Source organism: Heptranchias perlo, chromosome 17 (assembly GCF_035084215.1).
Source record: "Heptranchias perlo isolate sHepPer1 chromosome 17, sHepPer1.hap1, whole genome shotgun sequence".
NCBI lineage: Eukaryota > Metazoa > Chordata > Chondrichthyes > Hexanchiformes > Hexanchidae > Heptranchias > Heptranchias perlo.
The window spans coordinates 52185494-52199142 of record NC_090341.1 but is presented as its reverse complement, the minus strand read 5'-3'; the positions used below and the strand labels follow the sequence as shown (position 1 = coordinate 52199142).

Genomic DNA, 13649 nt, shown 5'->3' with positions numbered 1-13649 from the left:
AGCAACAGGTACAGGCCGTCAAACCTTCCAACAAACACAGCAACAGGTACAGGCCGTCAAACCTTCCAACAAACACAGCAACAGGTACAGGCCGTCAAACCTTCCAACAAACACAGCAACAGGTACAGGCCATAGAACCTTCCAACAAACACAGCAACAGGTACAGGCCGTCAAACCTTCCAACAAACACAGCAACAGGTACAGGCCGTCAAACCTTCCAACAAACACAGCAACAGGTACAGGCCGTCAAACCTTCCAACAAACACAGCAACAGGTACAGGCCGTCAAACCTTCCAACAAACACAGCAACAGGTTCAGACCGTTAAACCTTCCAACAAACACAGCAACAGGTACAGGCCGTCAAACCTTCCAACAAACACAGCAACAGGTACAGGCCGTCAAACCTTCCAACAAACATACCAACAGGAACAGGCCATTGAACCTTCCAACAAACATACCAACAGGAGCAGGCCATTGAACCTTCCAACAAACATAGCAACAGGTACAGGCCATCGAACCTTCCAACAAACACTGCAACAGGAACAGGCCATTGAACCTTCCAACAAACATAGCAACAGGTACAGGCCATCGAACCTTCCAACAAACATAGCAACAGGAACAGGCCATCAAATCTGCTCTGTCATTTTGAGCTCAATACATATACGGTAAATCTCTTCTTAATTCACGTGCCTTAGCTGTTCTCCATATCCCTTATTACTCTTACTTCACAAGTAGGTATATATGTCTCTTTTTTAAACACCTTAATTAATTCTGTATCTACGGTCCACGGCGGCAGTGCGCTCTACATTCTTACAGTCTTTTATGTGAAGAATGTTTTTTCTGGATTTGTTTTTTTTTAACCTGCTTAGGTCAAATTCTAAGATTATATTCCCTTGTTCCAGATTTCCCTACTAGAAAGAAGAATAGCCCCCAATCTATCCTGTTATTTCCCTTCATTATTTTGAACACCAAATCAGCTCATTTCTCAACCTCCTCATCTCTAGGGATTACAACTCAAGTTCACCCAGTTGCTCATCATAGCTTCAGTCCCTTCATCGCAAGTATTATCCCAGTGAATCATTGCGGACTTTCTCCGAGGCCAGCATTTCCTTCCTAAGAGTAGCCTCGCTGGTGGGGGAGTCTAGGACAAGGGGACATAACCTTAAAATCAAAGCCAGAGCAGTCAAGAGAGAAGTTAGGAAACACTTCTTCACGCAAAGGGTGTTGGAAGTGTGGCACTCTCTCCCCCAAAAAGCAGTAGATGCAAGCTCAATTAATCATTTTAAATCTGAGATCAATAGATTTTTGCTAGCCTAGGGTATTAAGGGATATGGAGCCAAGGTGGGTGGATGGAGTTAGGTTACAGATCAACCATGATCTCACTGAATGGTGGAACAGGTTTGAGGGACTGAATGGCCTACTCCTGTTCCTATGTTCTTCCTATAGCAGTTTCACTCCCACTATGAATCATGGGTACACGCTGCCTCCATTACTATGAAACTGAATTTCAAGCTGCAGAGGTAACAGAAGACACAAATAAGATAAACAGAAGCAAGCAAACAGACTTCCAATTATAGAATCAGAGAAATTTACGGCATAGAAGGAGGCCATTCAACCCACTGTGTTTGTGCCAGCCGAAAAAAAGCTATCCAGCCTAATCCCACTTTCCAGCTCTTGGTCCATAGCCTTGTAGGTTACGGCACTTCAAGTGCATATCCAAGTACTTTTTAAATGTGATGAGGGTTTCTGCCTCTATCACCCTTTCAGACATTGAGTTCCAGACCCCCACCACCCTCTGGGTGAAAAACTTTCTCCTCAACTCCCCTCTAATCTTTCTACCAATTACTTTAAATCTATGTCCCCTGGTTATTGACCTCTCTGCTAAGGGAAATAGGTCCCTTCTATCCACCCTATCTAGGCCTCTCATAATTTTATACACCTCAATTAAATCTCCCCTCAGCCTCCTCTGTTCCAAAGAAAACAACAGTCTATCCAATCTTTCCTCATAGCTAAAATTCTCCAGCCCTGGCAACATCCTAGTAATTCTCCTCTGTACCTTCTCTATTGCAATCACATCTTTCCTGTAATGTGGCGACCAGAACTGTACGCAGTACTAAAGCTGTGGCCTAACTAGTGTTTTATACAGTTCCAGCATAACCTTCCTGATCTTATATTCTATGCCTCGGCTAATAAAGAAAAATATTCTGTACGCCTTCTTAACCACCTATCTACCTGTTCTGCTACCTTCAGGGATCTGTGGACATGCACTCCAAGGTCCCTCTGTTCATCTACACTTCTCAGTATCCTGTATTGTGTATTCCCTTGACTTGATTGCCTTCCCCAAATGCATTATCTCACACTTCTCCAGATTGAATTTGATTTGCCATTTTTCTGCCCACCTGACCAGTCCATTGATATCTTCCTGCAGTTTACAGCTTTCTTCCTCACTATCAACCACACGGCCAATTTCATCTGCAAACTTCTTAATCATGCCCCCTACATTTATGTCTAAATCATTGATATATACCACGAAAAGCAAGGGACCTAGTACTGAGTCCTGCAGAATCCCATTGGAAACAGCCTTCCAGTCACAAAAACACCCATCGACCATTACCCTTTGCTTCCTGCCACCGAGCCAATTTTGGATCCAACATGCCACTTTCCCTTGGATCCCATGGGCTTTTAATTTTCTGACTAGTCTGCCTTGTGGGACCTTGTCAAAAGCCTTGCTAAAATCCATGTAGACTTCATCAAAAGCACTACCCTAATCGACCCTCCTTGTTGCCTCCTCAAAAAATTCAATCAAGTTAGTCAGACACGACCTTCCCTTAAATCCATGCTGACTGTCCTTGATTAATCCATGCCTTTCTAAATGTCGATAAATACTGTCCCTCAGAATTTTTTCCAACAATTTGTCCACCACCAAGGTTAGGCTGACTGCCCTGTAATTACTCGGTCTATCCCTTTCTCCCTTTTTAAACAACAGTACAACGTTAGCAGTCCTCCAGCACCACGACTGTAGCCAGAGAGGATTGGATAATGACGGTCAGAGCCTCCGCTATTTCCTCCTTTGCTTCTCTTAACAGGCTGGGATACATTTCATCCGGGCCTGGCAATTTATCTACTTTCAAAGATGCTAAGCCCCTTAATATTTCCTCTCTGACTATGTTTATCCCATCCAATATTTCACACTCCTCCTCCTTAACTACAACATCTGCATCGCCCCCCTCTTTTGTGAAGACTGACGCAAACTATTCATTAAGAACCCTATGCACGTCTTCCACCTCCACACACAGGTTACCTTTTTGGTCTCTAATAGGCCCTACTCTTTCCGTAGTTATCATCTTGTTCTCTATGTATTTATAAAACATCTTTGGGTTTTCCTTGACTTTACTTGCCAATATTTTTTCGTGCCCTCTCTGCTTTCCTAATTTCCTTTTTAATTTCACCCCTGCACTTTCTATACTCCTCTAGGCTTTCTGCAGTATTGAGCTCTTGGTATCTGACATAAGCTTCCCTTTTTTGCCTTATGCTACCCTGTATGCTTCTTGACATCCAGAGGGATCTAGATTTGGGAGTCCCACCTTTTTCTTCGTGGGAACATATTTGCCTGAACCCTCACTATCTCCCCCTTGAATGCCTCCCACTGCTCTGACACATATGTAACGTATCATGTCTTTGAGATGTCTGGAAACGTTTCACATACAATAAAAGATTCTGAAATGACTTGTACATACATTTGATGCACAGCAAGATCCCACAAACAGCAATAACGCAGATGCCCAATTGAGCTGTATTGGTGGTATTGGTCAAGGGAGGAATGTTGTCCAAGATACCTGGGAACTCCCCACTTTTCCATTGAATATTGAACATTCCACCTGAACCACTGGAACAGGCAGACAATACCTACATCATTAGCTACATCATTAAATAAATAAATTTAAAACATAAATAGACAGTTTCCTAGAAGTAAAGGGAATTAGGGGTTACGGGGAGCAGGCAGGAAATTGGACATGAATTATGATTTGAGGTTAGGATCAGATCAGCCATGATCTTATTGAATGGCGGAGCAGGCTCGAGGGGCCGATTGGCCTACTCCTGCTCCTATTTCTTATGTTCTTATGTACCTCAGTTTAACATCTCATCTGAAGGACAGCACATTCAATAATGCAGCATCCCCATAGTACTGCATTGGACCATCAGCTTAGCATCAAACTCCTGACATGGCGCTCAAACCCACAGCCTTCTTGGTGAGTTCTATCAACTGAGCCAGGCTGACACACGAGATTAAAAAAGAAAAACACCAAAGTACTTTGCATGCCGGATGCCACTATTAAATGTTACCAGAATCCCAGCGACAATTGTGACTCTTTTACATTTGGCTAGGAAAACACCAAAGGGCCACTGGTTGCTCACCGTTTTCCTCCAGGTCATCTTCGTCATCGCCATCGTTGTCCTCCATCTCCTCCTCTTCCTCTTCCACATCCTCCGACTCCACATCTGGATCACTCCCTGAGATAGACTCGTCCTCCATGGCCCAGAGCAGCAGTCACTGTGCATTACAAACTCATTGTCCCCCCTCTGTGGACCTGTGACAACAACAGCACAAAGCAGTAGATTATTAGCATTCATTATCTCAGATTTATCAATTACAGCAAATTTCAACAGCATGTGAAGATCCAATCAGATGTCTCATAGACTAAAGACTTTTAATGTGTAGGATGGAAATACAGAATATGATAAAAATCTACACTACTGTACTTTCCTTTTACAGATTATTACACTTGAGAAAAGGAGCATTGTCGCTTTCTACTAGTCACATGATTTTACCATCGCTACTTAATTGCTACATCTTCGGGGACAAACCATAGCGGGACACTAGGTAACTATAACCCAGCACCCAACTACAAACATCCACTGCCATTAAGCTTCCAGTATACTTTGGGTTCAGGCATTGGGGCCTAAATGCTAGCACCATCTTTTCTTCAAGATGCAGACAAGAAACACTGCTATATTGTGCACATAAATTGCATTAACTTCATTGAAAGAGACTATATTCCATGTCAAGGATAATCTAGAAGCATACATACCCAGGAGAGACTTGCAAGCTAGAATCTGATTGAGGGGTTTGGATGGATTTATATATAGAATAATGAATATCTAGGAGTGAGTTGCAACCTGATTGAAGGTTTTGGATGGTTTGCATATGCCATAATGGGAGTATGTTGCAAACCAGAATCTGGGTACTGAATGGTTTTCAAGTAGGATACACAGGGGTGATTCTGTCTGGAATTTAATGATGCGTCCTGGAGTAACCACATGGCACAGGAATTGCAGGCAACGGGTCTCAGCTGTCCTATTATTTTGCTTAAAAGTCTATCTACATATATATCTCTTATGTTTTACATATATATGTTTCATCATTCCTATTTATTAATTATGTACACCAGATTTTTATTTAATGCAATTTAAATCCCTTTAACATTGGTATCATCTACTTAGTTAATTTTAATTTTATCCCCTTAGATCTAATTAATTACTTTGATTATTTATATATTTACTTATTTACTGTTGCCCCTTGGTTTAAATTACGTAGCACCTCCTTTGCCCTCTGCACCAAATTCCCACTCTCACCAAATTCCCATCGTCACTCTGTTTAGTAGATTCACCCAACTCTCAGCAAGCTCTGTGTTCAGATATCCTTCTAATATATACCCTTCAGAAACACACTAGTTACAACTGGTCAGTTAAAGTTAGAAAACTAGGTTAAATTTCAGTTTGATAAAAATACACTTTCTATACTGCTCCCCCACTACTTACCACTGAATTCCCACTTTCACCAAATTCCCGTCGTCACTCCGTTTAGCAGATTCACCCAACTCTCTCAAAGCTCTGCATCTAATTTGTGCTACATCTGACCGGGGATTGCGACAGAGCAGTGCAAATCTGCATTTAATCTGTTACACACCTGCCCTACAAGTGCTTGATTTTGACAGTGGATGCCAAAAGTGCAATGTGTTCCACTCATCGGCAATAACATTGTTCACCCTGATGAACACACAAGAAACAAATCGCTAGAAAAGATCACTGGAGTTCTTTTCTCAACAGGAATTTGGCTGCTAGAACAATCAGAGAAAAACACTGCTGAGTCAATTAAAATTTCCAAGGCTCAGATTGACAGATTTTTATTAGGTAAGGGTATCAAGAGATATGGAGCAAAGGTGGTTCAATGGGGTTGAGGTACAGATCAGCCATGATGTATCACAACAGCAGAATGAGCTTGAGGGGCTGAATGACCTACTCCTGTTCCTACGTTCCTGAGGAAAAATAACTATCACTGCAAGTTCAAATCATATGGTTCAACTGCAGGACTCTTGTTGAAACTGTGTAACATGACAACTGCCATCGGCAAGCAAAGCATCTCACTGAAGACAGAATAAAACTAGATGCGCAAACTCTATACGAAAGGTTTTGAACAAAGGAATGGGATTAAGCCATTCAGCCCCTCGAGCCTGCTCCGCTTTTCAATTAGATGACAGCTGATCTGTACCTCAACTCCATGTACCCGCCTTAGTTCCATATCCCTTGATACACTTACATAACAAAATCTATCGATCTCTGTCCTGAAAGTTCCAATTGTCCCCCAGCGTCTACATCCTTTTGGGGGCCTGTGTAAACGATCATTTAAAGCTGTACTGTCCAGAAGAACAAACTGAGAGAGACTTCTGTATAAATAATCTCCAAAATGAGTGACTGCAATTGCAGTTCTTCAATTAGATCAGAGCCTTTAGTTTTCATTAGAATGAAGAAGGTTAAGAGGAGAAATAATAGAGGCATTCAAAATTATGAGAGATTTTGACGTAAATAAGGAAGAGCTATTTCCACTGGTCGGTGACTCGGTAACTAGAAGGCATAAATTTAAGATAATTACTAAAGGAACAAAAGGAGAGATTAGGAGGATGTTTTTATGAGAGGGTTGTTAGGACATGGAATGCCCTATCAGAAACAGTGTTGAAAGCAGAATCCATAGTAGCTTTTAAAAGGAACGTATATTTGAAAAAGAAACATTTAAAAGGGTTTGGGGAAAGGGCAGACAAACTGGACCAAGCAGATAGTTCTTTCCGAGAGCTGATATAAGCACAATGGGCTAAATGGCCTCCTCTTGCATTGTAAAATTTTATGAATCCAAGAGTTTAAAACTTTTATTCAATAATCAGCCAATTTCTTCCTACATAAGAACAGTGACTGCATTTCAAAAATAATTAATTGATTATAAAGTGTTTTAGGTTGTCCTGAGTATGTGATAAAATGCTGTATTCTTTCTTCCCCATCCCTGGTTATCGACTGATTTGTATAAAAGATAATAAGCAGATTGGAATGAATACAACCAGGATAACAATGAGACAGGAATGGGTTACATATTGCACAGAACAGGTTCAAGGGACATCACAGACAATCAAAGTGAAGTTTGAACAAGTTTTGAACAAGAAAGCCTAAGACTGTTTTGCAGAGCATGTGTGTAAACACACAAAGCGTAGTAGACAAGGTTGGTGAGCTGCAGGCACAAATAGCCACATGGGAATACAATGTCGTGGCGATAAGAGACCTGGCTCAAAAAAGGGCAGGATTGGGTACTAAATATTCCTGGATACAAGGTGTTCAGGAAAGATAGGGAAGGGAAGAAAGGAGGCTGGGTGGTAGTATTGATTAAGGAGAATATTGCAGTTCCAGAGAGAGAGGATGACCTGGAGGGGTTGAGGACAGAATCTATTTGGTTAGTGTTAAGAACAATAGAGGTGCTATTACATTACTGGGTTTATTCTATAGGCCACCAACTAGAGGGAAGGATATCGAGGAGCAAATTTGCAGGAAAATTGCAGAGAGGTGCAAAAGCTATAGAGTAGTGATAACGGGGGACTTCAACTATCCTAATATAGACTGGGATAATAATATCAGGAGCAAAGAGGGGAAGGAATTTTTGAAATGTGTTCTGGATAACTTTCTTGACCAGTACATTTCCAGCCCAACGAGGAAGGAGGCATTGCTGGACTTGGTTCCAGGGAACAGGGTGGGCCAAGTAGAGCAAGTGTCAGTGGGGGAACATTTAAGGAGCAGCAATCATAATATCATAAGATTTAGAATAGCTATGGAAAAGGACACGGACCACTCTAAAGCAAAAATACTCAATTGGAGGAGGGCCAATTTCAACGGGATGAGAAAGATCTGGCCCGGGTAAATTGGAATCAAAGATTGGCAGGCAAAACTGTAATTGAACAGTGGGTGGCCATTGAAGAGGAGATGGTTTGGGTACATTCACATGAGGGAGAAAGGTAGGGCAGCTAAAGCCAGAGCTCCCTGGATGACAAAAGAGATAGAGACTAAGATGAAGTGGAAAAAAGGGGCTTATGACAGATGTTGGGTTGATAACACAAGTGAGAACCAGGCAGAATATAGAAAGTTCAGAGCGGAAGTGAAAAAGGAAATAAGAGGGGCAAAGAGTATGAGAACAGACTGGCGGCCAACATAAAAGGGAATCCAAAAGTCTTCTACAGGCATGTAAACAGTAAACGAGTATTAAGAGGAGGGATGGGGCCCATTAGTGACCATAAAGGAGATCTACTCATGGAGGCAGAGGGGATGGCTGAGGTTCTAAATGAGTACTTTGCACTGTTTTTACCAAGGAAGAAGGTGCTGCAAGAGTCTCAGTAAAGGAAGATATAGTTGAGATACTGAATGGGCTAAAAATTGATAAAGAAGTGGTACTAGAAAGGCTAGCTGTACTTAAATTGAATAAGTCACCCGGTCCGGAGGGGATGCATTCTAGGTTACTGAGGGAAGTACGGGTGGAAATTGCGAAGGTACTGGCTATAATCTTCCAAACTTCCTTAGATGTGCCAGAGGACCGAAGAATTGCAAATATTACACCCAGCAACTATAGGCCAGTCAGTTTAACCTTGGTGGTGGGGAAACTTTTAGAAACGATAATCCGGGACAGAATTAACAGTCACCTGGACGAGTATGGATTGATTAGGAAAAGCCAGCACGGATTTGTTAAAGGGAAATCATGTTTAACTAACCTGATAGAGTTTTTTAATGAGGTAACAGAGAGGGTAGATGAGGGCAATGCAGTTGATGTGGTGTATATGGACTTTCAAAAGGCGTTTGATAATGTGCCGCATGGTAGGCTTGTCATCAAGATTGCGGCCCATGGAATAAAGGGGGCAGTAGCAGCACGGATACGAAATTGGCTAAGTGACGAAACAGAGAGTAGTAGTGAACGGTTGTTTTTCGGACTGGAGGGAGGTGTACACTGGTGTTCCCCAGGGGTCGGTGTTAGGACCACTGCTTTTCTTGATATATATCAATGACTTGGACTTGGGTGTAGAGGGCACAATTTCAAAATTTCAAAATTTGCAGATGACACAAAACTTGGAAGGGTAGTGAACAGTGAGGAGGATAGTGATAGACTTCAAGAGGATATAGACAGGCTGGTGGCAGATGTAGGAGAAATGAAGTCAGGCAACATAAACTAAAGGGCACAATTCTAAAAGGGGTAAAGGAACAGAGAGATCTGGAGGTATATGTATACAAATCATTGAAGGTGGCAGGGCAGGTCGAGAATGTGGTTAAAAAAGCATATGGGATCCTGGGCTTTATAAATAGAGGCATAGAGTACAAAAGTAAGGAAGTCATGATGAACCTTTATGAAATACTGGTTCGGCCACAGCTGGAGTATTGTGTCCAGTTCTGGGCACCACACTTTAGGAAAGATGTGACGGCCTTCGAGAGGGTGCAGAAGAGATTTACTAGAGTGATTCCAGGGTTGAGGGACTTTAGTTACGTAGATAGACTGGAGAAGCTGGGGTTGTTCTTGGAACAGAGAAGGTTGCAAGGAGATTTGATAGAGGTATTCAAAATCATGAAGGGTCTAGACAGAGTAGATAGAGAGAAACTGTTCCCATTGGTGGAAGGGTCAAGAACCAGAGGGCATAGATTTAAGGTGATTGACAAAAGAACCAAAAGTGACATGAGGAAAAACTTTTTTACACAGCGAGTGGTTAGGATTTGGAATGCACTGCCTGTGGGGGTGGTGGAGGCAGATTCAATCATGGCCTTCAAAAGGGAACTGGATAAGTACTTGAGAGGAAAATATTTGCAGGGCTACGGGGATAGGGCGGGGAGTGGGACTAGCTGGATTGCTCTTGCATACAGCCAGCGTGGACTTGATGGGCCGAATGGCCTCCTTCCGTGCTGTAACCTTTCTATGATTCTATCAGCATATCAATCCAGTGATGTGTTACTGGCTTGAAATACAATCCAGCCTGTGTTAATGTTTGTAACATATAACTAGTGCCTCTCCTGGGACTGCTCACAGTGAGTTGGATGCACTATTTTGTAACATGGGCCAGCTAAGCCCTGACAGCAACCTTCCTGCTTGTTCCCTTGCCTTTCCTACCCCACCCCTTCGAGGGGATCTCTCTCCCTTCTCCCCAACTCAAGGGTCTCTTACCCACTCCCATCCTCCCTTTCAAGAAGGCCTGTCTTCCTGTCCCCCACAGCACCTGCCTCTTTCTGTGCGTGTCTCTCTCTCTCTCTCTCTCTCTTTCTCATTTCCCACAGTAACTGCTGAAATAAATAAAATCAGTTTGGTTATACGAAGCATGTGTTGGAGCCCCTGGTGTGTGTGGTGGCCCCCCCAGAAATTGTCGTCTTTTAATTCAAAGATGAACTTCTTTCCTTGAGCATTTTGTTTGTTTACATCAGGTCAATAAACAAAAAAAAATGAAGCATTTTGACAGACTAGGAAAAGACTATATCCACTGGTTGGGGAGTCAATGACGAGGGAGTCATCAGTTTAAAACTGTCATTAAGACAATGAGGAGAGGGGTTAAGAGAAATTCCTTTATGTAGAGAGCTGCTGGAGCATGGAATGCTTTGCCACAGGTAATAGTTCAAGCAGAGACCATTGCACCTTTAAAGCAAAGAGTAAATAAACATTTGTAGCAGAAGAAGGCTTGGAGCTATAGGGAGAGAATAGGGCAATGTGATTAGTTTTGGATTTGTCTAGCAAGGAGCCAGCACAGACACGATAGGCTAGTTGGCCTGTTTCTGTGCTGTAAATCCCTATGGTTGTGGTCAGGTGGGGATTACGAAGTGGGAGAGAGGAGTGCAGCTGCCTGATGGAACGCATTGTGCTGTTATGAAGGGTGGGCTGGAAGTTACTTGATACTTGTAATTGTTTCTTGACTTTTTTGAGCAGTTTATTTTAGGAGCATTCAGTGGGGTTGGGCTGGGAACTATCAAGGTGCCTGTATGCCACAGGGAATTTGTTTGGTAGAAAGTGATTCGTTCTGTCACAAAGATGACCAATCAAAAAGGACCCTACAGCTGGTTCTGGGATATGAACTGGTTAAAGGGGCTGTGCCCTCTAATTCTGTAATCTGATTGGTTGAATGGATTCCACAGCATTAGATTCACACTGCTCTGTTACAGGCCAGAAACATCTCGGTTGGATCCCTGGTCCGTGATGAGTTAGCTGATCTCAGCCAGGGTCTCACACCTGGCCTCAGTGCCCCTGAGCTAACGGGGAGGAAAAAAATCAGCCTTTGCGGATGCTGGCCGATGACAGGATCAGGTTCGGATGTGGTGCCTCCATAGTAGAATAACCTGCCAAACACTCTCTCGGCTCCCAAAAGTCTCTCGGATAAGATATCAGAAGGCAGCTGACCATACTCCCAGCATAACTTCCACAACTCAGTGGGGGGGGAAGACATAATAGTGATTTGTACATTCTGTACAGATACCAAACTAATAAATCTTACACTTCTCCGCTAGTTTAGACACCTGCACAGCCATAGGTATTGCTGTTCTTCTGATACTGTTTGAAATTAAAGCATCGAAGACGTGCAGTAATGAAAACTCTCTGCACAGAGATTTAAGTGAGAAGCAGGGGATTTGAGCTTAAATGCTGGTCAAACATATTACAGCCAAATTGGATTTGGTCCAAGAAAACTCACACACCTAGTGCTGGATTTGGGCCATCAGAGGGGAGGCTCCAAGCAACGATAAAACACTTCCATAAAGAAAGGGCAAATCCGAGGGCAACTCACCCTCGCCCACACTTGCACACTATCTGATGACTAGCACAAGACTGGCAGAGGTCTCAGAAAGGGTTACCCGCCGCTCTCTATTTCTCACCCTGTGTTCTCTGAGGACATGGAGTGATGAGGAATGAAAATACAGGTAAGTGAAAGAAAATCAATCATTGGACTGTACTGTCCGGTCAAGAGTCATCATGTCATGACTCCTGTGCTGGGAATCCAATTAGAGACCTGTGAAACCAGGCAAGCAGAGCCATGCAAACAACAAACCATGCAGGATATAGAAACCAACACCATTCAAGGTCTCAACTAAATAGTTGCTCTTTGGTTAAGGAGTGCAGTGGTAGAGCGCAATGGAACACGAACGTTTGGCCCCATGGAGAGATGGTATGTTGGCTAAAATACCCATTCTGCTGAGTTCCTGATTACAGCTGCATTGCTGTGACCAGGTGCCTCTTCACAGGAGATTAAAAAAACTGGCAGCATTATCATTGCTGGAATTGTTGTCAAATATCTCCAAGATGGCAGCTCAGGATTGGCACTGGCAGAGACCTGTTCCCTTGCCTTTCCTACCCCACCCCACAAGAGATGGGTGAGATCCTGAATGAATATTTCACATCGGTATTTACGGTTGAGAAAGGCATGGATGTTAGGGAACTTGGGGAAATAAATAGTGATGTCTTGAGGAGTGTACATATTACAGAGAGGGAGGTGCTGGAAGTCTTAACGCGCATCAAGGTAGATAAATCTCCGGGACCTGATGAAATGTATCCCAGGACGTTATGGGAGGTTAGGGAGGAAATTGCGGGTCCCCTAGCAGAGATATTTGAATCATCCACCGCTACAGGTGAGGTGCCTGAAGATTGGAGGGTAGCAAATGTTGTGCCTTTGTTTAAGAAGGGCGGCAGGGAAAAGCCTGGGAACTACAGACCGGTGAGCCTGACATCTGTAGTGGGTAAGTTGTTAGAGGGTATTCTGAGAGACAGGATCTACAGGCATTTGGAGAGGCAGGGACTGATTAGGAACAGTCAGCATGGTTTTGTGAGAGGAAAATCATGTCTCACGAATTTGATTGAGTTTTTTGTTTTTGAAGGGGTAACCAAGAAGATAGATGAGGGCTGTGCAGTAGACGTGGTCTACATGGACTTCAGCAAAGCCTTTGACAAGGTACCGCATGGTAGGTTGTTACATAAGGTTAAATCTCATGGGATCCAAGGTGAGGTAGCCAATTGGATACAAAATTGGCTTGACGACAGAAGACAGAGGGTGGTTGTAGAGGGTTGTTTTTCAAACTGGAGGCCTGTGTCCAGCGGTGTGCCTCAGGGATCGGTGCTGGGTCCGCTGTCATTTGTTATTTATATTAATGATTTGGATGAGAATTTAGGAGGCATGGTTAGTAAGTTTGCAGATGACACCAAGATTGGTGGCATTGTGGACAGTGAAGAAGGTTATCTAGGATTGCAACGGGATCTTGATAAATTGGGCCAGTGGGCCGATGAATGGCAGATGGAGTTTAATTTAGATAAATGTGAGGTGATGCATTTTGGT

At 43.1% G+C, this 13649-nt stretch overlaps 1 protein-coding gene across 2 annotated transcripts in view; it reads right to left on the bottom strand.

Annotated features, from left to right (window-relative positions):
- The window catches only part of rad54l2 (RAD54 like 2), a 145862-nt gene that overhangs the window by 90551 nt on the left and 41662 nt on the right, over positions 1-13649 (bottom strand). For both annotated transcript variants that reach the window (XM_067998996.1, XM_067998997.1), the window contains exon 2: positions 4417-4589. In XM_067998996.1, coding sequence (XP_067855097.1) covers positions 4417-4534 — 118 coding nt within the window. In that variant the 5' untranslated portion in view covers positions 4535-4589. The remainder of the gene's footprint in view (positions 1-4416; positions 4590-13649) is intronic.